At 49.5% G+C, this 24,351-nt stretch overlaps 8 protein-coding genes across 8 annotated transcripts; 5 read left to right on the top strand and 3 right to left on the bottom strand.

Annotated features, from left to right (window-relative positions):
* Nucleotides 1–1,202: 1,202 nt before the first annotated feature.
* N7518_003267 (putative actin polymerization protein Bzz1) lies at nt 1,203–3,721 on the bottom strand (the record flags this gene model as incomplete). The annotated part of the gene is made up of 6 exons (XM_057184194.1): nt 1,203–1,597; nt 1,647–2,787; nt 2,854–2,934; nt 2,985–3,512; nt 3,592–3,618; nt 3,677–3,721. The coding sequence occupies 6 exons, from the start codon at nt 3,719–3,721 to the stop codon at nt 1,203–1,205; spliced, it is 2,217 nt and encodes a 738-aa protein (XP_057045644.1).
* Nucleotides 3,722–3,906: 185 nt separating this feature from the next.
* On the top strand, nt 3,907–6,092 carry dbp5 (ATP-dependent RNA helicase DBP5; the record flags this gene model as incomplete). The annotated part of the gene is made up of 8 exons (XM_057184193.1): nt 3,907–3,983; nt 4,060–4,109; nt 4,174–4,386; nt 4,463–4,622; nt 4,721–5,218; nt 5,272–5,509; nt 5,559–5,759; nt 5,814–6,092. Coding segments are annotated over 8 exons (1,716 nt in total), but the record flags the coding sequence as incomplete, so codon positions are not given.
* An 893-nt stretch (nt 6,093–6,985) lies between these two features.
* Nucleotides 6,986–9,298, bottom strand: N7518_003265 (transcription factor domain-containing protein; the record flags this gene model as incomplete). Its single annotated transcript, XM_057184192.1, has 5 exons — nt 6,986–7,348; nt 7,404–7,695; nt 7,746–8,166; nt 8,221–8,957; nt 9,234–9,298. 5 exons carry the CDS (start codon nt 9,296–9,298, stop codon nt 6,986–6,988), a joined length of 1,878 nt encoding a protein of 625 aa, XP_057045642.1.
* Nucleotides 9,299–9,804: 506 nt separating this feature from the next.
* N7518_003264 (putative GTP cyclohydrolase II) lies at nt 9,805–11,478 on the top strand (the record flags this gene model as incomplete). The annotated part of the gene is given in 5 exon segments (XM_057184191.1): nt 9,805–9,921; nt 9,984–10,197; nt 10,209–10,939; nt 10,992–11,273; nt 11,449–11,478. The coding sequence occupies 5 exon segments, from the start codon at nt 9,805–9,807 to the stop codon at nt 11,476–11,478; spliced, it is 1,374 nt and encodes a 457-aa protein (XP_057045641.1).
* Nucleotides 11,479–14,133: 2,655 nt separating this feature from the next.
* On the top strand, nt 14,134–14,681 carry N7518_003263 (uncharacterized protein; the record flags this gene model as incomplete). The annotated part of the gene is made up of 2 exons (XM_057184190.1): nt 14,134–14,500; nt 14,548–14,681. The coding sequence occupies 2 exons, from the start codon at nt 14,134–14,136 to the stop codon at nt 14,679–14,681; spliced, it is 501 nt and encodes a 166-aa protein (XP_057045640.1).
* Nucleotides 14,682–16,047: 1,366 nt separating this feature from the next.
* Nucleotides 16,048–19,146, top strand: N7518_003262 (basic helix-loop-helix domain-containing protein; the record flags this gene model as incomplete). Its single annotated transcript, XM_057184189.1, has 1 exon — nt 16,048–19,146. The coding sequence occupies one exon, from the start codon at nt 16,048–16,050 to the stop codon at nt 19,144–19,146; it is 3,099 nt and encodes a 1,032-aa protein (XP_057045639.1).
* A 1,967-nt stretch (nt 19,147–21,113) lies between these two features.
* On the top strand, nt 21,114–23,147 carry N7518_003261 (ferric reductase family protein; the record flags this gene model as incomplete). The annotated part of the gene is made up of 5 exons (XM_057184188.1): nt 21,114–21,717; nt 21,775–21,836; nt 21,893–22,481; nt 22,538–22,699; nt 22,753–23,147. The coding sequence occupies 5 exons, from the start codon at nt 21,114–21,116 to the stop codon at nt 23,145–23,147; spliced, it is 1,812 nt and encodes a 603-aa protein (XP_057045638.1).
* A 162-nt stretch (nt 23,148–23,309) lies between these two features.
* Nucleotides 23,310–24,259, bottom strand: N7518_003260 (DUF3632 domain-containing protein; the record flags this gene model as incomplete). Its single annotated transcript, XM_057184187.1, has 2 exons — nt 23,310–23,803; nt 23,869–24,259. 2 exons carry the CDS (start codon nt 24,257–24,259, stop codon nt 23,310–23,312), a joined length of 885 nt encoding a protein of 294 aa, XP_057045637.1.
* Nucleotides 24,260–24,351: the final 92 nt, after the last annotated feature.

Genomic DNA, 24,351 nt, shown 5'->3' with positions numbered 1-24,351 from the left:
TTGATTCTTGAAGTCCAGCTTGCGATGGATAAGTACCTACGTCCGAGGAAACGGGTGTCGGTTGGTTATATGTTGCTTTCCAAGGTTATTTTGAGTTTTGGTCTAGCTTAGATGTACGTTTGATGGGCCATGAGGAGGCCCTCTTGGCGCTTATTGGAGGATCACGTTATGCCGGGGCTGAGCGGCCTTGGCACGGGGAGTTAAGCCTCTGTATCTTCATATCTCCGAGTCATCACGGATTAACAGCATCGGAAACTTGCTTCACGAGGTGGTGATATTGGAAGGATTAGGAAGTTCGGATTTACGGAGTTGACTTCTAAGACTTGCCTTATGTCATACCTCCACTTGCCAAGAGGCATTGTCTAGGATGTTTCTTGGAAGTACCTCTGTCACCTTGTACCCTACAATGAACTATGCTAGCTACAAAGCCTGGAGACTGATCAGTCCTCAATCCAGCTAGAGCGGAGGTGATGTAAGCTGCTGACACGCCGAATCCACCGGGTAGGCGTAAGCATGTCACACCATCGAGTCAAAACTACCTTAATTTCCCCCGGAGATAAGAATACATGTACATAGCACTTGGAAAGTATTTCGGGCTTGAGTTGATTGTCGAATTTACAGCCTGAGCTAATCAGAGTCGCAACTATGGATCCATTGCGCGGCTATTGTCGTCCGCACTTGGCAATGGACTAAGTCCAATTCAAATACGGAGTAGTTAGTTACCATTAGGCTAAAACGCTGGATGTCTGGCTGTCAAGATAATTGTGGACATAGAGATACGTCACATTAGAGATACATCTTCCGTGAACTCACTTCTATCACTACGGAGACTTGGAAAAGTTGGTAGAGCTGCTATCCGCGTAATCCGGTTTCATGTTATCTAAGATGGGTACATATCTCCAGTAAATGGTCTACATTTTTACAGACTACAAGAACAGTCCTGACTTTCATGGGATTCAATGGAAACAACGTGTCCTATGCTCTATCCGAGACTCGCGAATGGATGCCAACACGAATGCCCCGATGCTCCTGATGTAGAATAATGACGAAACGGCACTGATGACGCCGACTGTACAGGAAAGAAAGAAAACCAACAGAAACCAAGGCTGGACCTTATGAGGCCGTACAAACAGACAAGCTCAGACAGCATCAACTGTTCTGAACATGTATGAAGACCAATGCGCAGAACCAAGACGTCCAGCCTACACCTCCTGGATGTAGTTCGCCGGCACGCTCTTCGTAACACCACCCCGTTCGACGTCAGCCCATCCATCACCACTATCCCGGTTGATAAGAACAAAGCGGTCACCCTCTAACATATTCCACTCCATATCGCTGCGAGCTTCGTACTCATACAGTGCCTCGACGTATTGCAATTTCTTGGCTCCTCGTCTGGGCGCGACGGCTGGTCCTACACGCTTGGGTGCGGCGCTTCCAGCCAGGGATGATGAGGAATTAGAGTACGTTGACCCAGGTCGCTCAGGCATGCTGGGACTAGCGGACGGCACAGGGGATGGTGTTGGGGCGGCTTCGACATATGCGGCCGGGACAAGTCCTTCATTGGCTCCTGAGCGCACACGCAGCCATCCAGAACCATCTGTGAAATTGTCAGTAAATACGGGTGTAAACGGTAGGACAAGACGTACCATCTGGTTGGAGGATCACCACTTCGTCCCCATCTTCCACGCTGACCTCATCTGAGCCGCCGGCTTGATATGCGTATAGCATCTTACCTCGTGGCTCTTTGGGCTTCGAGCCCAAGTCGCTCGGCGGAGGTGCAGTCATGTATGCTGTCGGAGGTGGTGCTAGCACCCGGTTCCTCTTTGCTGCGACAGTTGGCTTTGGCTTTGCCTCCGCAACAAGAGCCGGGGGATCCTCTGGGCTTTCTGCTGTGGACTGGGTAGCAATGTTCGATATCGAGCGAGTCGTACTGGCCGCATATCCCGAGCTAAGAGAGTTCATTGTATTCTGTCGCGTCAGGGACGGGGTTGTAGTGGAAGCTGTAGGGGTGCCGACATCCACAACAGGTATGGCACCAGCCTGTTCCTGTCGCAAGGCTTTGAGTTTCTTCTTCTCTTCCTTGCTTTGCTCGCCCGGGCACTCCGCAGGCACCTTCATTTGACATTTACTATGGCAGGTGTAGCCACAATCTCTGCAATCAAAGCCCTTCGCGGACAGGCCCCAGATTCGCTCGCCACAAAGATCGCAATTGGTTGGGATCTTGAATGTCTGAGAGCGGAAATTGTGGTTCTGGGCCCCCAATGACAAATCTCCAGCCACTGCAATGATAGTTGCCGTTTCTACCTCGGCTGTGACCCATTTGCAATCAACCTCGTGCAAGGATTCTTGAATGAAGAAAATGGACCGCACGACATCTAACTCGTTTCGATTATCTTTGCCTTGTTGAATATTTTCCCGTATTTTCTTGCTTCCTTCGACCTCGCGCTTCTTCCGGTCTGACTCAACTCGTAGTTCGCGGATTTGAGTTTTGCTTTTACTCAGGACGTTGCGCAGGAAGACCTTGGCTGGCTCATCGGCGATGATTGCAGCATCGTCGTGCCATACTGGACTCGGCTCAAATTCTAGGTTTGGAGGTTCTTGTGATTGAGTCACATTGTGCTGGAGGAACATCAAGGAGTCCAGACGAGGATTGTTGCGAGGAATTTCGACAAGAAGATTAGCCATGTGCTGCGTGCTATTTGTAAGAGATGACTTTTCAAGCTGGGCGGCGAGCGACCACATCAAGTTCATTTTTGCGACTCGTGTTTCATTGAGATTTTGTAAACCCTGAACGGATGTATGAGTACCATTGTCGGTCCTAGATAGGAGAGGGGAGTGACGGATTCATCTTACATCGATCACTTCAGGGACATATTCATGGTAAAACTTCTCCTTGAGCTTATTGGTCACATTGATGCCGATGAGATAGAGGTTCTACCGCAAGTTAGCATTAGGACACGCGCCTCCAGTTGAATGAGCCATGCCTTATAGTTGTTCATCTCCAGTATTTGTTGTTGATATGCTGCTTGTGCTTTGCCCTTGCCATGATCAAAAGCGGTCTCCATTTTCTTTCTGCGAGATTCAACCTCCTGGCATGCGCCATCGTATTTGCCCTTCGCTTTTTTGAGATCACCGTATGCTGCCTCCCGTTCCTTTTCTAACTTGCCATGGTATTCAACATGGCATTTGCGAATCTCTTCATATTGGGTGGCAGCTTGTTTCAGAGGATCCGCCACCTGCACTACCAATTCTTGGGCAAACTTGTCTCGTTCGGCGGCGTGAGCTTCCACGGCGTTCAATTGTGTAGTCCATGTAGTGAGCGATGCGCTTTCGAGGGAGCCGGGAGTCAAGGTGGGTGTATCTCCTACACTCAAGGGACTGATCTTCTTCGACTTGCGGTCATAGTACTTCTTGCACAGGGCCGTTAACTTGGATGCGTATTCCTTCTCAATGGCACTGCGCTCGCGGTAGAATTGGTGTATCTCGTCCACCCATGATATACCATTCGATACCTGTGCAACATGTTTGCATTAGCTCCACTGTAAGCGCATGATCTGGGTCGGTTGCGGGGAAACGATGTAGGGACCATACCCAACTGTTAACTGGTTTGAAGGAATCCTAGATAAATTGACTTAGTTAGTTATGCATCTGCAAAATCCCCATCCAGTATCGATACCTTTAACTCTGCTCCGAAATGCGGAGCTACGTCTGCGGCCGCCATGGCTTGATTGAGATTCCAAGGCAGACGCGCATGGGATAGCGCGGGAATGGGAGACCGAACAATGAGACGGAGTTTCCGGTTACCAGCGATGCTTGTGAATGAGCCACTTGTCTTAGTATCAACCAAGTAGTTTATGTCTCCAATTAGGCTGTGTTCAATGGGGCTATTGAGGCCATTCAGATAGGAAGAATGACCTCAATGGCCAAGGCGGGAGAAGACCGGTCCCTGTGACAATACTAAACATACACGTTGTTGGTAGTTAGTATGTGTCCTGCCCATCTATTACAATAGTTTACAATACCAGTACATATATTTCACTTTGACTCAATTCGGACTAGTTGCTTTATTCGGCGTCATCTGTTTTTGCTTCCATTCAGAGAGAGCTCTTGTACTCTGGCGACGTGCTTGGGTTTTTGATTCTCTCCCCTTCTGAGTCCCAAACGCATCATTAGCTGTGACCATCTTAACCCCAATCGCGGGCTCAGCCATCTTATTTCATTTCGAACTTTTCTTTACCCCACGACCACCCCTCCACCTTTCCTTCTCCAACTCTTTCTTGAGATACCCACGAAACTTTTGCACAATGTCTGAGAATCCAGAGACTGCCCCTGCTGCAGGCTCCTTGGCTGACCGTGTCACCAAGCCTGACGAGTCGATTCCCACCGGTACGAGACGAGACCACGCCACCGTCGCTGTTCCTCCAGTCCACACGACCGGAAAACGCGCTACCCCGGCTGATAGCTAATATCCTCTTTGCTTTCACAGATCCCTCCAATGTCTCCACCATTCCTAAGGAGGATGGCGCCTCTGGCCCCGCGCAGGGCTCGGCAGATCTCGAGGAGCCTGACTACACCGTCGCGGTGAAATTGAGTGACTTACAAGCGGACCCCAACAACCCCCTGTTCTCGGTCAAAAGCTTTGAAGATCTAGGCCTGCAAGTGCTACCCACTGATACGCGTCCAAATGAGAGTCTCACAGCTAACCTGATTGACACTCCAGGGATGCGCGCATTCTGAAAGGTCTCTCCACCATGAACTTCCGCAAGCCGTCCAAGGTCCAGGAGCGTGCTCTTCCCCTTCTGATGAGCAATCCTCCGAAGAATTTGGTTGGTCAGTCGCAGTCTGGTACCGGTAAAACCGCAGCCTTTGTCCTCAACATTCTTAGTCGTCTTGACCTCTCAACGGAGCAGTCGCAGATAACACCCCAGGCTCTAATCCTCGCTCCTACCCGTGAATTGGCCCGCCAGATTGTCGGAGTGATCCAGATTATGGGTCAATTCCTTGAAGGCCTCATCATCGGAACTGCTGTTCCTGCCGATTCTAATGCTCGCCCGACGAAGATGGATTGTTCGGTTGTGGTTGGCACACCTGGTACTGTTCAGGATATGATCAAGAAGCGTATCATGAACCCTACCGGTTTGAAGGTGCTTGTCCTGGATGAGGCGGATAACATGCTTGACCAGCAAGGCCTGGGAGACCAGTGTATCCGGGCCAAGGCGTAAGTACTAACCCCACCACTCAAAGTACCGGGCTAATAGTTCGCCTGAATAGGATGCTTCCCCGAAATGTTCAAATTGTCCTGTTCTCGGCGACCTTCCCAGCTCATGTCTACCGCTATGCGGGCAAGTTTGCTCCTGCCGCCAACGAGATTACCCTCCAACACGAGGAGTTGACTGTTGAGGGCATCAAACAACTCTACATGGATTGCAGCACTGATGAGGAAAAGTATCAGAATCTCGTTCAGCTTTACGGACTGCTCACTGTCGGATCCTCAATCATTTTCGTTCGGGTAAGTATTATCTCAGATTAAGATTGGAATATTGCTGATTGTTGTCTAGACCCGTGCCTCTGCCGTTGAGATCGAGAAGCGTATGGTTGCTGAGGGCCACACTGTGGCCTCGCTGACTGGTGGTGTCGAGGGATCCCAGCGTGACGCGGTGATTGATTCCTTCCGCAGCGGTGAAGCTAAGGTTCTCATCACAACCAATGTTCTCGCTCGTGGAATCGATGTCTCTACAGTTTCCTTGGTCGTCAACTACGTGAGTTCATTGTTAGTTCGCTTTCAAGTCCAAACTAACCATTCTTGCACTCAGGATATCCCCGAGGAGTACTCTGGCGGCCAGCGCACCAACACACCCGACTACCAGACCTATCTGCACCGTATCGGTCGTACTGGTCGCTTTGGTCGCATTGGCGTGGCAATCTCATTTGTTTCCAACCGGAACGAGTGGGAGATGCTTCGCAAGATCCAAGAGCACTTCCAGTGCACCATCGACCGCATTGATACTAGCGACTGGGATGAAGTGGAGGAGATGATTAAGAAGACTATCAAGAATACCCGAGCTCAGGCCAACTTCGCCCAAGGTAACTAAGTGTACGAAACGGGTGTCGGTGTCGGTGTCGATGTCATACAACATACATTGACCCCTTCCTTCAATCTTAATTTTCTGGCGAATGATTTCACGTTTCATGCTTTGGAGAGTAACGAAATCTCTTCTTTTTTCGCGGGTCAATGGGGCGAGAGGAAATTAGATACCTATTTGCGCGCATGGTGCCCCTGCAGCCCATTCTCCTGGCCTTCATTTGCCAGATATGCCAAAAGCGGCTGGCTTCGAATCAAGGAAGTCGATTGTTGTTAAAAAACCACGATTTCTTTTTCCTTTCAACCTCTTTGTAGATTGTCTCCTTTTCTTTTTTTCGGCACCTATTAATCTTTCGTGTATTCAGATTCCCTCGCATCTTCCTCGTCCTGTCATGGAACCGGTTCTGCTTAGTCCATGGAGACCTCGGGGTTTAGCAATAATGTCAACGTAACAATTGACGCGATGTTGAAACACGATCGATCACCCGGCTATCGCCATGACCAACATTACCTACAACAACTTAGACCCCAGCTGCAGTTCCTCGGGCTCCATCGCATTCGTGAGGTAAGTCGGCGGCTCAGTAGTACTGTTGCTCAGACAGACGTCATTACACAAGTGGAATTCACCTTTGAGCCTATGTCTGTCTTTTCTCTGGCTCAGTCTCTTGCTAATCATTAACTTGATTGAGAGTTCATGTTCCGTGGGGATCTTACTACATCTCTACTCCGTCCCCAGTGCGTGAGGAGCATATAGCCCAACCCAAGACGGTGGCAGTGAGTGAGACCGAGAAGATCTGACGATGTTGATGAGTACCCCTTGAGGTAAATTCACAGAGGCAGATCTATATTCTGAAATCTCTATCCAAAAAGCACTTCCGTCACGACTATATACACGGATCGCCCCTAAAACAACCACTGATTAAACGCAACCCCAAAATCCATGTTATTGAACAAATCCAGGCCATCAACCTCAATCATCGGATCAAAATCAAAAGCAGAACTATCCCCAAGATTCGAGTCCGGAAGAATTGACTGCGGCTCCAGAATCTCATCTATAATCCTAGAGAACAGCTGACTGGCCCGCTGAAAGAGAGCATAGTTGGCATTATCCGGCCGAACGATAGATTCAAGATGCGAGATGAAGACACTCAAATTGCGGATGAGTGCCGATCTCGACCCTTCGTAGAGGAATGGCTCGCCTGTGCGTTTTTGGTGCTGCAGGGCTTTGATGAGTAGACTGGCGCTGGGGAAACCGTAGAGTAGAACCTGCCATTCACTTAGTATTATGCGTAGAAGTGGCTTCTATTTCGTTAGTACTTACTGTCCACGCAAAATCCGGTCGGAGATCGATCATTTGTTCGCGTTGCATGCCTAATGTCAAGACCGTTGATAATATGTCAGCGCTCACGGAGAGCAGTGCTGTGTTTCCGCGCGGATTATTCTTCCCAGCAATGAGTCGCTGGATGAGGAAGTCGTTGTACAGGTATGCCAGATATGAAATAATCATCATGAGGCACACTGCTATGTGTAAATTTTGATCCCAACATTGCGGGCTGTAGCGTAGCCAACCAGGGAGCGAATCCCATGCTAGATGACATCGCTGCGAGATATTCCTGTATGGTCTCAGCTGCTGAACAACATTCCGGACGGAGGGATGATTTACTTGAGCATAATTTCCATCTCGGGTGTCACGTTCTGCAAAGAGACTTCGAGAATCTCGTCCCGAAATGTACTGATGATAAATCGCACTCGTATCCATGATGACCGCTGGACTACTCCGTGGATATTCCAGCCATTCTCATCAATGCAGTCGCGGGAGTAATCTATGATTGTTTTATCGGTAGCGAGTGCCTCGTCGCTGATATCAAGTGGCATGCGACAGTCGGCGTATCGCCATGGTATTCTTGGCGGTCGACCCAAGAATGTGGCGATACTCTTGTCGAGCTGATACGCTGCAGCGAACTGCCGTCTACGTGACTCCAAGAGGAACTCGGGTACATCGCTCGATGTCTTGGAGTCACGGTGGAGACCAAGTGCGAAGATGTCAGTTGAAAGCTCGCCTAGTCGTTTCCAACAGGCGGGACCTAAGAGGTGTTAGGAGAGGCAATGTGATGGATGGATTGGAGGATTTAACGAACTTGAGTCGCCATGTACTATATCCGACAACAGGAGAATCTCATGTACCAGCCATACTGTCAGGTCATTGAGCGGTGTGAGGATTTTGCAAATGTGCAGCGCGGCCTCGCTGGCTGCAAGCATCTTATGCGCATATTGGGACCGCGAGGTTCGGCCGTCATTGAACCTGTCACTCGCGAGCCCCAGATATCTTGCCCGACCAGCGAGAGCGCAGAGAAGCCCGATAATCTCCAGGCGGATCGCGGGCCCCGTAAATAGGGAGTGGAAGTCTCGGCCTTGTGTCGCGGACGGAACTTCGAAAATCTCAGATGTGTTTTGTATTATGCTCACTGTTAGTGAAGATGTGAAGTCGGTAAGATTACGGTCTGCTATGTTCTCTTTGCACATGGACTTGACCGGTTCAAGACTGTTGAGCACGAATGGCGCCGCTATAATCGCGCTTTGGCTTAGTGCATAATAATCACGGATTAGGGCCTCAACCGTGGCAAAGTCGTTGAGTGTTAATAGTACTTCGGAGATCTTGTGGACCCAGTAGGGTGGCAGGACTCTCTGGGCAGATTCAATCTCCAGGCCCAGACCCTGGCCCAATTCCACATCCTCGGTTAGGGGGGATACAAAGCTCGTGGGGCCGAAGTACCCAGAAAGCAGTGGTTGGGTACGGGCTATGCGCCCAGAAGAGCTCTCTTGTCCCGCATTAGACACGTCGGGGTTGAGTGATGTCTCGGTTGAATGTGGGTTCCTGGGAAACAGCAATTATAAGAGTCTGATATGTATATATTGATATCTATGGAGGTGAATTTGAGAGGTAATTGACCGCTGGGAACTCAATGATGTAGACCGCTTGAGAATGAGACAAAGAACTGAATTTACAATTGACACACCTTGCTGATGGAGGTCGATCAAAGGGGACCCCCTCTGCCAATGGGAAGATACGGCGACCCTTGGCCCTCGTCAGAGGAGCGGGATGATAGTAACATCGCATGGAGACCCCACGATCTCTACAGCGAGTACATACAGGTAATGCATGGTCGCAACGGACTTTGTCTCTCCGACACGGCTCGCAGGAGGCTGGTTTGCCATTGCGACGACGCGAGGTACTGCCGGTACACGTCGTTAGCGGGTGGCATTGAAATCAACGAAAGCATTTACCTCATGGGGAGATACAGGAAATCCTGCTTAATGTAAGGACTCCGTGGTCAAGGTAAACTGCAATCACCCAGGGAGTTTCGGTGTTCGCTAACTCCGGCCAGTTAGATCGAACGCCGAAGAACTCCGGTGGAAACCGGTGGAGACGCCGTATAGAAGCTAGGGAGATCGTTAGAACATGTATGTACACCATATACCGCCATTCGATTTGTACACGATACTACATGATAACCAAAGCCAAGACATTCAGACGTGCTATCTGAGACCGGTCGTCCCTTTGATTGTATGCAGATAAGCCCCTCAGATAACGTGAGGAGAAGATAAGTCACATGGCCGACTACTTCCCCTCCAGGTCTCTTTCCCCCTCTTTCTTCTCTTTGTAACCTCTCTATATCGCTTCATTCTTCTGGTCATCATCCAGGACCGTATATTCCCTTACCATGTTGAAAACAGAATCCGTCACCAATATCTTGCCCGTACAAATGGAACCATCTACAGCTCCCGCCGCTCCCGCCGCCCCCGCCGACCCCAATCCCCGATACAGCAACCATATTATCGTAAGGAAGATCAGATCTGTGCTGGCTTCAATGTTTTGGTATGATGCTGATATCAAGTATAGTTGACCACGTACCCAGGCCAGAGCGGCATTGAGCCCGTCCCTCTAGAGTGGGGCGCTCCCGACGCCAAATCCCGGGGTCCGGTAGTTGTATCCCGCAGTGGAAACCTCGTCAAGCGCCGCAATGCCATCGGCGCCCACGGTGGCAGTTACAGCGTATACAATGCTCTTGCCATTGCCGCTGGTGACTTGGATGCGGATTTCCGACCGGACTTCCGTAATTCTCAGCCGACTTTCAATTTCCCCCGCAGCCTGCCTGGGCGGATAAGAAAAAGATCGTCTCAATGGATCCTTACGGCCATGACATTGTCAACCAGTTCAAGGAAGAGCTGGAGGCTGGCTGGGATATCCGTCCAACGATGGCGGTCACTCGGGCTAACATGAAACTCGCGGAGATTGCCGATGACGTCAAGAATGGCCTGCTCGAGGTGGACGGGTCTGTCCTGGTTGATTCATCCGGCGAGGTCCGTGTCACTAAAGTAGCAGCTGAGCCTGTCTGGTATCTTCCCGGTGTGGCAGAGCGATTTGGGGTTGATGAAGGCACTCTTCGTCGGACTTTGTTCGAACATACCGGTGGGAGCTACCCTGAGCTTATCACTCGACCTGATCTGAAAACATTCCTGCCACCAATCGGAGGCCTTACCGTGTACATCTTCGGCCCACCAGAGCGGATCGCGGACCCGAATGTCAAACTGGCTCTGCGCGTCCACGATGAATGTAATGGCAGTGATGTCTTCCAGTCAGATATCTGTACCTGCCGACCATACTTGGCGTTCGGTATTCGCGAAGCAATCCGAGAGGCACAGAATGGTGGCAGTGGTGTAGTCATCTACTTCCGTAAGGAAGGTCGAGCTCTTGGAGAAGTTATTAAGTATCTTGTGTACAATGCGCGCAAGCGTGGAGGCGACACTGCGGATAAGTACTTCACTCGGACAGAGAACATTGCCGGTGTCCGCGACGTAAGTATCCTCATAATTTAACGTGGCTCACATATACTGACTCCCCCTGCAGATGCGATTCCAAGCTCTTATGCCCGACATTTTGCACTGGCTCGGCATCACGAAGATCGACCGCATGCTGTCAATGTCTAACATGAAGTACGACGCCATCGTGAACTCTGGCATCAATATTATCGAGCGCATCCCTATCCCCGATGAGATGATCCCTAGTGATTCAAGGGTCGAGATTGATGCCAAGATCCAATCAGGATACTTCACTACCGGCAAGCAGCTGACGGACGAAGAACTGACTCAAGTCCGTGGGCGTGGCTGGGAGAAATGGGAAGATATCTCGGTAAGTTGATTGTCTCTGGCACATTGTAGACTCGTGACTGACCGTCCCTGCAGCACTAACTTTGCATCGTGTTGCCTTGTCGAGGTTGAAGGTTGGACTCATTTCAGTCTCGGTATTGCTCTTTTGGTTAGTAATCTGGTTAGTGTGATATGTGCATGTCTGCACATTATCATAGAGTGCTCTGTCGCAAGATCATAAAGCATGAATCTATATTTTAAGAAATAAATTATGAAAGAGTGTTTGACTTGAAGTGATTGAGACAAGTAGCAGTAGCAAATCGCAAGGTACTCATTTTATGACATTCCTTCCTATATTTTAACGGATTGAAATCCGGTAGGACCTTGGTAGCCTGATCATCGGCCAGACGCCGATATAGAGTCTATCTCTTTATATCCCCCCGCGTGATATATTCGACCGAGGTGCATTATATCCGTGCTGGGCGATCAGTCACCAGGCTGATCCTCTCATCATGAGCAACTGACAAATGAGACTATTGCTGCCCTATTCTCCTTCTCAAAAGTGACATGAAACCGAAAATCCCTTCACTGTATACATAGTGCAATTTGGACATGATTTGTGCATCGCTCGATTAGAGCCAAGCAACGACGGAAGGTTTTTCCTTTCAGGCGAGCATTGTCTCAGTAGTTACTCGCCGCGTAACGATTGCAGCGTCGGTGGTCTGGGACAATGGGAAGGATCGCTGGTTCAAAGTAGAGAATATGATGGCAAATGGATCTCAGGGTTCCGAGACTCCATGGATTCCTTTGAGATGGCGAAATATGGACGTGAGCAGCACAGGTAGGGTTCGTAGAGATCTTGCACACTTAATCGAGAGCTCTGAACATGTGTCGGAGCTGGTCTCTCCAGGGGCTTTGAGCTTCGTAAAAAGGATTGGAGTAACAAGTTTCACTGACCCTGTCAGCTGCTGTCCTCTGATGAGCCGGTGGGTCACGAGTAGGATACCAGATTTCAGTTGTGTTGGATAGACCATGGTATATTTAGATCATAATTCACAGGCTTTGTATCTCAAGTGTGTAAGGGTGCAAAGCTCTGGGGAAGATGATGATGATGTATTGTAGTGCTAGCCAGTTCTGGTTCAAATGGCCCAAGGTCATATGACGTAGCCGACGACGGTCACAGAGGATGAGTGAGGACGGATGTATTTGTCCATAGGAACAGACAGCGTGAATGATATATAGAATACGGAATAGAGATGTAGGGCGACGAGGAGCGTTGAGGAACGACGGAGAAGTGTGATGGCGGAAAAAGAATCGAAGGAAATGAAGGACTGCAGCTTTCGTGAAAGAGCAGGCAGACAACAACGAGCCCTATGATCAACCAACCCTTACCACAAAAAGAGCCTAATAAAGCTCGGACAGGAGACTAATATAGCGATACTTATATACACTATAAAGTTATTGGAGGGGAGAAGAAGAAGCAGCAGCCCGAAGAGGAGAACAGTTGTTTATATAGTCCTCGCTGTCTCACGTCGTCAATGGGCAACGGCATAAGTCATACTTTGTTCAATACAACCAAGTAACATATTATTCTCTGCTCATCTGCGCCTACCTAGCCTCAATTTCCAAGTTCGTTGGTGACTCCTACTGTAATACAGAGATATAAGGTTTTCACATCGACGGGGCGGGCCGTACCGCTCAAAATGCACGGCAGTACTCTGTGGCTTGGGAATCCCTAAGGATAATCGAGGCGTGTGATACAAAAGTAACAAACATTCTATTGTGGCGCAGTCCCCTGGTAAATGGTATATAGCGGTCCCCTCCCCGCGTATCTTCATTTTTTTTTCTTTCTTCTTCAACATACACAGTTTGGGTGACTGTGATCAATAAGACAGGTCACCACAGGCTGGTCCCTGCATTGCACCGCGCGGCGGAACAGTTTGTTCAATGGAACTCATGTCATCGGCAGACGTATTATTTGGCACCTCCATTCGTGGAGAATATTTTCTTTTCATCAATCCTTGAGCCAGTGGCACAAGGTTGGAGAAGAGGATACTGTAGTTGATGTTTTGTCGTCGCGTATGTTTGTACATCAGTGATGCCATCAAGTCCTCAGCCTGTCTACCACTGTCTTTCTCGTGAAGTATTCAAACTTGTCCCTATTCCCAGTCCCTATTCTCAGTCCCCTCCCCATGTTGTTGACCCCGTTGAGAACTCTCTGGACCTTGGAACACGTGCAACTGAATTGATGAGACACCAATCCAGCTGGAAACCTGAAGGAAGATTATCTTGCAGTCCTATTTTGAATGCTATGCAAAACTCATCGGTATCGGCGGGTTTCGAGAAGACGAAGTTTCTCTGCTTTCCCCCTCCACTTTGCGACTTTCTTATTTTCTCCCCTCTCTTAACCTGAGTGCCAACCTATCAAACGTGCTTTTTTCATCCTTTATATCGACAGCACAGACGTCGATCCATTAAGGTGGAGAAGGGTATAATGCCCCACAAATGGAGTGCTAGTTAGGATATTTTGTTCATGGTAGTAATACTGATCAAATCTATAGTATCCCATCGCTCTATACGTTACACCTTCTCTTTCATCCCTTGAAATGTCAGAGGCATCTTTTCTACCACTCAATTCAATTTCCTGAACCCAACCGTCGCCAACCATCCTGCATACTACAGAGAGAACCCGGCTCGTTCTCTCAAGAGCTCCCAAGAGTCAGCCAGAAGTCCTGAATCAAAAATTATCGGGGACCAGGCGGATGAGAAGAGCGGTACGAGATTCTGAGTGAAGAACAAATACCAAGAGCCCCAACATTACTTGCGCATCTAGGTAGAATATATGAAAACTTGAGACAAATCGCTAACCTTGCTTCATAGACAAAACAGTTCAACTACCTCCAATGACCGCGAAAGAGCCTGGCCTTAGCTATAATGTCTTCAAAGGACTCTTAGCCATGGAATTTGATCCCGGACTTTATCAAGGTTTTCGACGTGAAGGAGTTGTGGCTTTCTTTGTTCCCCAAGGTGACATCGAGGATCCCTATGGCGACCTCATCGCCGATGTCGGCCAAATTGTTGAAAATGTAACTCTAACAATCCAGCCAGGTTTTTCTGAAGGAACGGCTACAGCTTCCACCCAATACCAACCGGGTCCCACCAATGAGCTCTCAACTCCATGCGAGACGACCCTTATGAACTCAGGTCTCTTCTCAGCTTGGCAGCTCATAATTCGGGCCCGCACAACCGATCTAGGCTCCATGCAACCCGGTTTGTTATTGGTTGTAACAAATGGCCACGTGCTAACTTAGATATAGTATCAGTGAGTTATGTATCAAATCTGTGCTCTGCATTGACCAAATACACAGTGGGGAATGCGCTAGAGAGGCTCAAGCCGGGTGCTCCATACGAGGAGGTCAGTGACGTATTGAAGGAGTCGGTGAGGGGATGATCAAGTACAATATCTTGCCCGAATGGTACCCAGTTAACATATTTCAGCTTATTGTGGTAATAATGAGATCAGTCGGCGGTTCAATGAGATTTGACGCGGGATGCATATTGTCCGAAGCATAACACAGATTTTCATTTAGCTTTCCAGAAATTGGTCGCGAGAGCCATGTGCTTCTGTCGATGTGAATAAATGTGAACTGCGATACCGGATTCAGATCCACATAGCCTATATTGTACGGAGTACGAGTATCGTTGATTCCATTCGCCTCTTGCGCCGTTGCTCTGGTTCCGGTGCTGCCGACGAGGCAGGAGTGGAGACTAGCACGATCAGATAAGATCATAACACGCCCATTTTTTCCCGTGTCGCCTACCCGCGGGGCGCCAAGACATCTCGCGCTGACGTGTTCAGCCGATTCGAGAGCGAGGAAAACGAGAAATGTGACTGAATTTATTTCAGCAAGTGAATATAGAAGGTTAGGAAGGAGATACAATGCAGTCAGCAAAGAAATATAAAGAAGAGAAGAAGTTGAAGCTCTGCAGGAGGCAAAGTGGGGATGTTGATGACCAATGATAATTGACTTTTGATTACTGTCACAAAACACAAATTACACTGATACACGCCTAAATAATCATGACTCAGCGTAATTAACGCCCGGGATACCGTCAGGGGTGACCGGAAGTGCGGTCAGCCGCGATCATACGACGAAACTGCCTTCCCCGGCTGCCTGGCCATTCAACCTCCCCTGATCTTCATGCATGGAGACTCTGGCAGTTCAATCACAGTTTGAAGCAATAGCTTGTATCTCTAGGGCTGTCTCTTCCCATTACGTTGTTCCTCGTATTTCTCAAGGCGCATGAGATCCACCTTCTCTTGGAGATCACCTTGACGCCAACGAATTTGGGAATCCACTTACTTCCTTGGGCCCAAGTACTTTACGTCTGTATGTGGGTATCTTCCACCCCTGCTTTCTGCTCCTCCAATCGCCTAGCACCGCCCGTGACTGTGACTCTCACATCCCCCTCCTCGCAACTCAGTCTTTACATCTCACCTTGCAGAAAGCACGGAGTACGTTCACGTCTATTAAGCTTCGTGCATTTGAGTTCGAGCGTTACACTTGAAGTTGAACCCAGTCAGTATCATCTATCTACCTCCTTAATGCTGTCAGGGATCGCCGCTAGCCTGTCTCGGCCTAGCTTTATGCTTGCCTATGGCTGTGCAGGCAGCTAGATTCTGTTCTTTTAAAGGAGCTGTGGCTTTTCTCTATTACTGAAACTAACATGTTTATCAGTGACAACTATCTAGAGTGCCCAATACTCATTCGGACTTAGACTGCCTTAGGCATTGGCCGAGGACCCAACCGTCCAAGATGTCCGGTCCCAATATGGAGAATGACTTTCAGCTATTTTCTTCACGAAACCCTGGTGGGGATGAGACACGAGGAAATGGTCATTTGTTCACACATCCCGTCGGAGAGAATGTGAACCAGGATTGGACCCAGTGGATGCGATGGGATGAACCAATGTTCTCGGAAGGAGATCAAAAGCCAATGGCCTCATCTATAGATCTACCATCTATTTCCCCGCAGACAGATATGAGCTCCCCAAGTCATTTGAACTACGGAGACTTCTCGCCTAATCTTCCACTCGGCTTGATGGAAATTCCATCCGAGCCCAATGCCGGGAACAACCTTGGGTACACCCACCGCCTGCCTGGACCAAATCGCACGAGCCAGCAGCAACCTTACGGTCTGGTGTCTCCAATCTCCAGTGTTGGCACAAGCCGGAAGCGAAAGACGGGCAGCGATGACGATGCCACCACAGTGACTGGACCAGTGCAGCCGGGCAAGAAAATGCCCGCCAAAAAGCGAGCTCACAACGTTATTGAAAAGCGGTATCGCGCCAACTTGAACGATAAAATCGCCGAACTTCGCGACAGTGTTCCCAGCCTTCGATCGCCCAAGAATCCGAGTGGAGGCTCAGCCGATGATGACGACGAAGCGGAGGGAGCAAATGCTGCCAACAAGCTCAACAAAGCATCCATTTTGTCGAAAGCGACGGAGTACATCAAGCATCTGGAAATTCGTAACCAACGCTTGGAAGACGAAAACACCGACTTGAAGAACCGACTCCGCCAGGCTGATAAAGTAGCAGATCAGGCCGCCACATCCTCAGGTTCTGTGTCCTCGCCCAGCAACTACGCCTCGACGGACTCGAACTCCGGTACATCACCTAGTGTCTTTTCTCAGGCGGAAGATGCGTCCAGTGAGAGTTCACCCACCTCTCCGAACCCCCCAGAAGGCCTCCTTCCGGTTCCCGATGCGTGGAAACGTATGCGAGCTGAAACGGCAAAGCAAGGAGTTTTTGCTGAATCATATATCAAATACCCATCCTCATCTCATCAACCTCAGTATGCGAGAGAAGATACCTCCACTCGACGTTCAAGGATGCCCAACAAGTATATGCTGGGTGCTCTTGCCGGTCTGATGGTGCTTGAAGGTATGGGCTCTGACGATTCCGAGTCCGAGTCGAAGGGCCTGTTTTCACTCCCCATCAGTCTTCTCGGCCGTTTCCAAACCCCCACACTGGCACATTGTGAATTCTACCTGAAGCAGTTCTGGTATTCGTGGCAGGCACGTGCATTTTCGCATTTCCTCATTCTAGCAACGCTGGTCGTCGGGAGTGCCTTTATTGTTTTTGTCTACTTGTTCAATGCACAGCCCATCACACGACGTGGCCCATCCAAATTGGCTACCGAGGGCCCGGCTGCGCCTCTTACATCTAGTGATTTCCGTCGGCAGGCTTGGCTGACTAGCATGCAACGGGTCGGTGTTCCACGTCATAGATTCTTCCGAGAGTGGTATGTTGTTACTTCGAGATGCTTTGAATACGTCTTACGATGCTTCATGGGATGGAAAGTCTACTCATGGGCCACTGGAATCACCGAGGAAGATGAGAAGGGACGAGTCAAGACTTGGGATATCGCAATTGATGCTCAACTCACTGGTGGAGATGCTGAGATCAGCAAGAGCCGCCTTGTGCTCACTATCTTCGCTGCCGGCACACTCCCTTGTACCCCCGCAAGAATGATAATAAAGGCCTTGCATGTCCGCATTCTCTTGTGGAACGTCGGAGAGGCGGGCTCCTGGTCATTCCATGTGTCAAACGACATTGCGCGAGCTCTTGCCAGATTCCAGTGGGGTGTAGCTCGAGAAATCAATTCCGCGCTGCCCGAGGGTCACCCTGATCAGCTTCCCCCTCATCTTGCTGCCCTGATCAAACTGGATTGCGAGGATGTCATGATTGACAACATTATTCAACGTGCTGTGAACCTGACCTGGAATCGACCAACCCAGGAGTGTACTGGCGACGATGAAGTGCTGCTTGATGTTGTGGATGAGGACCCAGCTATCCAATGTTCCCAAGATGCCCTTGCAGCTTGGTGGTCCAGCCATCTTCTGCAAACCGCTCTTCTCAACTATTTCGAAGCAAGCGGGAAGGGCCCGGTGTCCAAGGCAAGCCGTGATGCATTTAAAGAGAAGATTCGGATGTCCCTTGATGTGGCGCCAGTGCTTTCCGCCGCGCATACTCGGGCACTCGTGATGAAAGCAGTTTTCTTCGAGCACAACCGCATTGAAAATGTTGGGGCGGTTCTTGCCGCGCTACCGAAAGAGAAGAGAAAGGGAAGTCACAGCCATTCATCCAACTTCCTTGATTCCTCTCTGCCCGTTTCCGTGCGGGATGAAATCTCCATTGCCGTGCGCTGTGCTATGATTGCCACCATTGTTACCGAACGATCCACAGGTGGTGCCTCCTCACTACCCGACTCCTTCACTATGGAGAAGGCCGTGTCTTGGTTCAATCAGCTTCCGATTGATCCAGTCGAGCTTTCTCTCATCGGTTTCTCGTCTGTCTACCATCTCCTACACCTCCTCGCCTCTGACGTGGATTACATTGCGTCATCCGATTCATCCCCTTCGGCTCCAGCCTCGGAGGCGGCTATCTCTTCCGCAGACGACGAAGCCGAAGAAAAGCCCCGTCCGAATCAAAAACTTTCCCTCTGCCCACGTGACATTCCCAATCTTGGGCGGGTATCAGCAGAGCTCATCTATTGGGCCCGAAATGCCTACACTCCGGCTTTCTACGGCTTTTCATCTACTCTCGTCGAGGTGATTGTCAACTCGTGCACAGCAATCTGCCAAAATGCAGGCATCAATGTTGAAGATTTTGTGCACACCGCACCTGACAGGGCTATGTCTAAGAAACGCAGGACCCGTCGTCGCAGGGGAGAATCTCAGTCATCCGAAAGCGACGCCGATCAAGATCTGATTGACTATCCTGTCGAAAGACCGCCTCTCCGCCGGGCACGATCGGCTAGCAACGACACTGGGTATGGCAGCCTCTCTGTTGAAGAAGATGGAAAGCCAATACCTCATGCCCCTTCCAATGTGCAGGAGGTCCCCAGCTGAGATGTCTAATGATCCTAGGACGGGTGTGGTGTCACTTATGCAAACCCAATAATGACGGCGTTTTCGGTTTTTGTATTTCTAATTGGTTATGGTCAAGGCCTTTTGGTCATGAGAAAAAGGGGGAATGGAATAACCCCAGAAATAGCGTATTTGTACAGGCTCTAGCGCCAACTAGAATGGCATTATCATAACATAGTTGATAATTGATATTTGAATGAATCCATTTGTGCTGTATGAATAGAAGACCTCTGGTCTATAGAGCCTAGGCTCCTAATAGAACAATTCTGCATTCAACCTGTTCTTAGGAATCGGTTTTTACACGGGATGGCTCTACAAGAACAGCGAGATTTGCGATGTTTCCAATTTGTCTCTTTTCTGGCATGCAACAATCCATTGTCGGCATGCCATAGCCACCATAGAGGTCACAGCTCAAGGGATCTGATGATTCCGGTATCACACCGTTTAGTTATCCCGTTTTGGTATATACTATGTGGTATTTATATATGTTTGGAGCAATCTAGACCCGAGGACCTCAGGATGTAACAGAAGTAGAAAAGACAATTACCAACTTCGCCCGTCGCCCTTTGCCTGTATCAGCTTCGTTGGTTTAATAGTACATTAGAGAGATAAAGCTCAACCTTTGAGTGCTGGAACCAGCGCACTAAGTAGTATGCAACGAAACTAGAATATAAGGCATCAACTTTATTTTGCCATGATGCCAAGGCCACCAATCTCATTGCCGTGGACCTCCTGACTCCTGACCTGTAGTCTGGACTCTATAGTCACGCCACTAGGTACTGAACTTTGACTCATCTGAAATATTCCGTGAAGATCATGATCATGATGATGATCATGATCATGTTCCTTTCTCTTACACATCGTGACATACTCAGTCTTCCTGGGGCAGCCCCGCTACGACCGTCGACTTACCCTGAAGCGGAATGCTTAGCGATGCTTACGAGACTTGGCTTAATGGAGCTCACTGACTGGGCATGGAGGCCGAAAGAAGTCGTTTGGTTGTCCATCTGGTGTCATTCTAAACACACGGACCTCTACCTAGAATCTCTTGAACCAATTCAGAAGTCTTTGCGCCTCCAAGTCTGACCATAGTGTACTATGGCGTCATATATATAAGGTTCCAAGACTACTACGCTACAGCTTCCTCTAACTTGAGCATTGTCTCTCATGTTGCAGTTGCATCCCACTGGACCGAGTGTCCGGGGTTCGAGTCTACGTTAAGCATCTTGCTATTGAGGGTTCAGACAATTGCTCTGCAAAGGTCAAGCGAAATTGAGTCTCTCCAGGAACCAAAATGGTTATTTTTGAATTTCTCGTCTCTTTGTTCCTATCTCACGACTGATTGGGACGAGGAATGCTGAAAGTGACAGCAGTGCAGGTATCAACATTCCGTTTCCGGATTGCCGAACAGTAGCGGCTCCGTCTACAAGCCTATCCCCATGTTCTTAGAACACCCAAACCTGCAAAGATCACACAGTCCGCCACACTATGTCGAGGTCCACATGCCCTTCGATTTGGTCATGACAGGGCACTTCCCTGATATTTGGAATTCCTCACCACTCAGAATAGAATTAGCGTTGCCAAGATCCGTTTCGCCCGTTTCGACGTTACACTGGCCATGCGAGACAATTGTCTACGCTTGCCTTGTAAACGTGAGGGTGGGTTCGTCCGTCTTCACAGAAAATAAACTTGCGGGACCTCCAGCGGTCAATGACGGCATGTGTCTATAGCTGGTATGGAAACTAATACAACGCCAATGATGCCCACGTCTTCCTTTTTCCCACGCGACCCGAGTATCCTTTATAACACTATTCTGTTTAAACCTTGTGTCCTCCCTTTCTCGGTCTTGAGTCCTTGAGGGTTAAAGCTCTGTTCATTGTGGTTGACGATCGACGATCCCTGTGCCTGTGGACCTGACCTTGAGCTCCCCTTGCCTGTTTAATGGCACGATGGGTGTGGAACTCAAAGGAAATGGCCGGGGGGAGCCGCCTATGAACCCCACGATTGCGGTCCCTCTGTTTGTTGTCGGCGGACTGATAGCTTTTTTATTCGTCTGGAAGACTGTCATTCGCATCCGCCATCGTCGACGCTCAAAAGCTGCACGGCAAGGAACTGAACAGACAGAGCTGTGCCAGACAAGTCGGTTCAATGCGGCCCTGAAAAGGCACCTGCTGTATGCTCCGATATGGGGCAATCGCCATAGTCGCGAGTTCCGCTTCTTGAGGCTTCATATGGGATCTCTACCGCTACGACTGGAAGTGATTTGCCTGTTGATCTATATCAGCTTGAACATAATCTTTATTCTTGTGACAGTCGATTGGTGGCTCGGTGATTACTCTAAGAAGATGTTCCAGCTCAAGTACGCCGCGGGCCATCTGGCCGTCATGAATACGCCAGGCTTGGTCCTAGGTGCAGGACGCAACAATCCTTTAGTCCAGTTGTTGGGGATCTCGTTCGATACGTTTAATTTCATGCATCGTTGGGTGGGACGGGTGATCACAGCCAACGCTGTCATCCACATGAGCGCCGTGTTGGCCGACAAGGCTTCTACACGTGAGTGGCCTTGAATATATACGGCAATCATTCACTAACATGAAACCTTGAACTCAGATGGCACGGACTATGTTCTATATGTTATTTGGCAGAAGAAGCTTTTTATATGCGGCCTTCTGGTATGTGATGCAGCCCACCAGCACTTCACATGGCCATCTAACATATATCTCCGTAGGCCATCCTTGGATTCCTTTTTATTTTCGTTCAATCTCTGTCGCCGGCCCGACATGCGTTTTACGAACTATTCCTTCACCTGCACATAGCCCTGGCCGTATTTTCCTTCGTGGCGCTTTGGTATCACCTGCAAAACCTGCTGCAACAGCGTGTGCTGCTTTGCACCTTGATCCTGTGGGGTCTCGATCGTGCAGGTCGACTTGGGATATTGCTTTGGCGAAATCTCAGCTCGCGTCCTACAACTGCCACCGTCGAGGTTCTGTCTGGGTCTGTTGCTCGTGTTGATGTGGCCGTGGCTCGCGCATGGCGCTTCCGGCCTGGACAGTATATGTACCTCTACATGCCGTGTCTGGGCTTGTGGACTTCGCATCCCTTTACAGTTGCGTGGTCGTCGACATCGGGTTCGTTGAATATGAACGAGAAGCGCGGCTCGGGTGGCTCTATGGATGCTCTTACTGGAGCCTCGGCGACGACAACCATGTCTGTTCTAATCAAGGGCCAAGACGGATTCACGAAAAAGTTGCTCCAGAAGGCGGAAGCCTCCGCCGAGGGACGCATTCAGGCTATGGCGTTGGCGGAGGGGCCATTTGGTATGGATTCCTGCACATTGGTTGTTGATATTTGAAGCATGTTTAACATCTCACAGGTGGTATCCATTCTCTCGCCTCATACGGTACTCTACTGTTGATAGCCGGAGGAATCGGAATTACCCACCCGATGTCATATTTGAATGAAGTTATCGCCACGTTCACGGAGCAAAAGACAGCTACCCGCAAGGTGCATCTAGTCTGGATCGTCCGCAGTCTCGGTATGACAGCCCACCCGTTGCACATAAATAATTGGCCACTAACATATGGAAAGACCATCTCACATGGATCCAAACATTCATGGCCGAAATACTAGGGCACGAATCCCTAAGCCCAATAAACCCGAACGGGCACTCCTTCTTCCAATTCCCACGCCTCCTCCTCTCCATCAGCCTCCACGTCACATCACACAAGGACGCGGTCGAGGAATATATCCCACAGCCAGATTCGCTGTGGATGCAATGTGCTCCGCCCGGCGTGCCGGTCAGCATCCACCACGGTAAACCGTGTATGCAATCTGTGTTAGAGAAAGAAAAAGAAGACCAGATCGGTGCGATGGCGGTTAGCGTTTGCGGTCCTGGTGGCCTGGGGGATAGTGTGCGCGAGGCTGTAAGGAATGTACAAGGGGAGAAGACGGTTGATCTGTTTGAAGAGACTTTCTCATGGTAGTGATTTATGTTTCTAGATAGCTTGTGTTTGGCGTCTTTCTATATATAATGTTTGAACTCTAATCAATACCCTGTGAGGTTTAAGAATCGGTCATAAACCGGTTTGAATGTTTGTTTTCGAAACCGACGTGTACATTATTGCAACGGAGTAGTTTGTAAATGCTTAATTGGATGATATTTCATTACTCATTACACGCTCTATTTTGGACAGAGCCCGGTCTATCAAATCTTCCACAAGTTCCTTGCCCGGTCTGCAAGCGGCCTTCGCGTCACGAAGACCCTGCACCCATATATCCCATCTTTCGCGTTCGAAGCCCTTCCACCCGCAAATTGTATATAATTCTCCCGGTCGACCATCATATCTGTTGTATTTGCGGCCGTTGAGTACATTCTCCCAGAGTCTATCACCGGCACAGATTAGCCAGTAGCACACACCGAGCAGACCCGCCGTCGAGGCAATATGTTCAGAAGGAAGGCGCTCTTCGAACACATAACGCAGTCCACATAGTGCCATGTGCGATACATCCATAGCGTCGCTGATCGACACCTGCAGGGAAGTGTACTCAACCTCAGCCGCCTGCGTCACTTGCGCGAGGAAGATATTGAGCTTCGCCCATCTGATCTGCTGATCGGGTTCCATATCCGGGTCACATATTTCTGCGCATCGACAGGTCAGCACTACTACAAGAAGAAAAGAAAAATACAGAAACGATTTCGCTTACGTGTCACGCGGTCTCTCCATATTTCGCCGACCCAGAAATTCAGCGACGGCAGATGTGACCAGACTCTGCTTCCATCTTGTGTTTTTAGGATCAAGCCCGTTGACGAATCAACGGCGTTGTACAGCTTCAATTCTCCCAGGAACTCAACCAGCGGTCCATACTGGGTTGTATCGATTTGCATAGCCAGCTCGATGATAGCTATGAACGTTACGGCGTCGGCTTTCTCGATGCTTCCTCCCGGCCCGTAGTCTTCCAGTCTGTCCATTGTCGTGGTGATGACCCATTGCACGGCATCCTCGACCGTGACATCCCCATTGACAACCGCCTCGAACAACTTGAACTCCTCGGACTCGTCGGCCTGCGTGAACTTGAGCGTTTGATCCCATGACATGATGGATATTGGCAATTCGTTTTCTTTTGCGGAATATGGTCAGAGGTTGAAATTTCGAGTGGGCCGGAATTGGCTAGCGTGGCTGAATTAGG

The sequence above is a fragment of the Penicillium psychrosexuale genome (genome assembly GCF_028828465.1).
Source record: "Penicillium psychrosexuale strain IBT 29551 chromosome Unknown utg000002l, whole genome shotgun sequence".
Lineage (NCBI taxonomy): Eukaryota > Fungi > Ascomycota > Eurotiomycetes > Eurotiales > Aspergillaceae > Penicillium > Penicillium psychrosexuale.
This window is presented reverse-complemented; position numbering and strand designations above follow the sequence as displayed.